The sequence below is a fragment of the Triticum aestivum genome, chromosome 6B (assembly GCF_018294505.1).
Source record: "Triticum aestivum cultivar Chinese Spring chromosome 6B, IWGSC CS RefSeq v2.1, whole genome shotgun sequence".
In the NCBI taxonomy this organism is placed as follows: Eukaryota; Viridiplantae; Streptophyta; class Magnoliopsida; order Poales; family Poaceae; genus Triticum; species Triticum aestivum.
The window spans coordinates 67592714-67593886 of NC_057810.1; the positions used below are offsets into that span (position 1 = coordinate 67592714).

The following is a 1173-nucleotide window of genomic DNA, read 5'->3' on the forward strand; positions in this document are numbered from 1 at the left end:
TCCTTCCTCATTCATCATTCTCATAAGCAGAGCGCATCATTCAAGCCAATCAAGGAGTGGTCAATACAAATCCACCATGAAGACCTTTATCATCCTTGCCCTCCTTGCTATTGTGGCGACCACCGCCACAACTGCAGTTACAGTTCCAGTGCCACAATTGCAGCCACAAAATCCATCTCAGCAACAACCACAAAAGCAAGTTCCATTGGTGCAACAACAACAATTTCTAGGGCAGCAACAACCATTTCCACCACAACAGCCATATCCGCAGCCGCAACCATTTCCATCACAACAACCATATCCACAGCCACAACCATTTCTGCCACAACTACCATATCCGCGTCCGCAACCATTTCTACCACAACAACCATATCCACAACCGGAACCACAGTATCCGCAACCACAACAACCAATTTCGCAACAGCAGCAGCAGCAACAACAACAACAACAACAAATCCTTCAACAAATTTTGCAACAACAACTGATTCCATGCAGGGATGTCATCTTGCAACAACACAACATAGCGCATGCAAGCTCACAAGTTTTGCAACAAAGTACTTACCAGTTGTTGCAACAATTGTGTTGTCAGCAGCTGTGGCAGATCCCCGAGCAGTCGCGGTGCCAAGCCATCCAGAATGTTGTTCATGCTATTATTCTGCATCAACAACAACAACGACAACAACAACAACAACAACAACAACAACAACAACAACAACAACAACAACAACAACAACAACAACAACAACAACAACAACAACAACAGCAGCAACAACCGTCGAGCCAGGTCTCCTTCCAACAGCCTCAGCAACAATATCCATCAGGCCAGGGCTCCTTCCAGCCATCTCAGCAAAACCCACAGGCCCAGAGCTCTGTCCAACATCAACAACTACCCCAATTTGAGGAAATAAGGAACCTAGCACTGCAGACGCTACCAGCAGTGTGCAATGTCTACATCCCTCCATATTGCTCGACCACCATTGCGCCATTTGGCATCTTCGGTACTAACTGAGAAGAGAAGAACTCTAGTACTAGATATATGAAACACTGTTTTCTTAGTCCATGGTTTGGTCATTGTAGCGGTGAGAAAATAAAGTGACATGCACTATCATGTAAGAACCCGAACTATACTAGTTCAAACTTGGGAATAAAAGACAAACACAGGTCTTGTCTACA

At 45.1% G+C, this 1173-nt stretch overlaps 1 protein-coding gene across 1 annotated transcript; it reads left to right on the top strand.

Moving 5' to 3' along the window:
* On the top strand, nt 1-1173 carry LOC123135828 (alpha/beta-gliadin A-V-like). The gene has a single exon (XM_044555059.1). It carries the CDS (start codon nt 77-79, stop codon nt 1007-1009), a length of 933 nt encoding a protein of 310 aa, XP_044410994.1. The 5' UTR covers nt 1-76; the 3' UTR covers nt 1010-1173.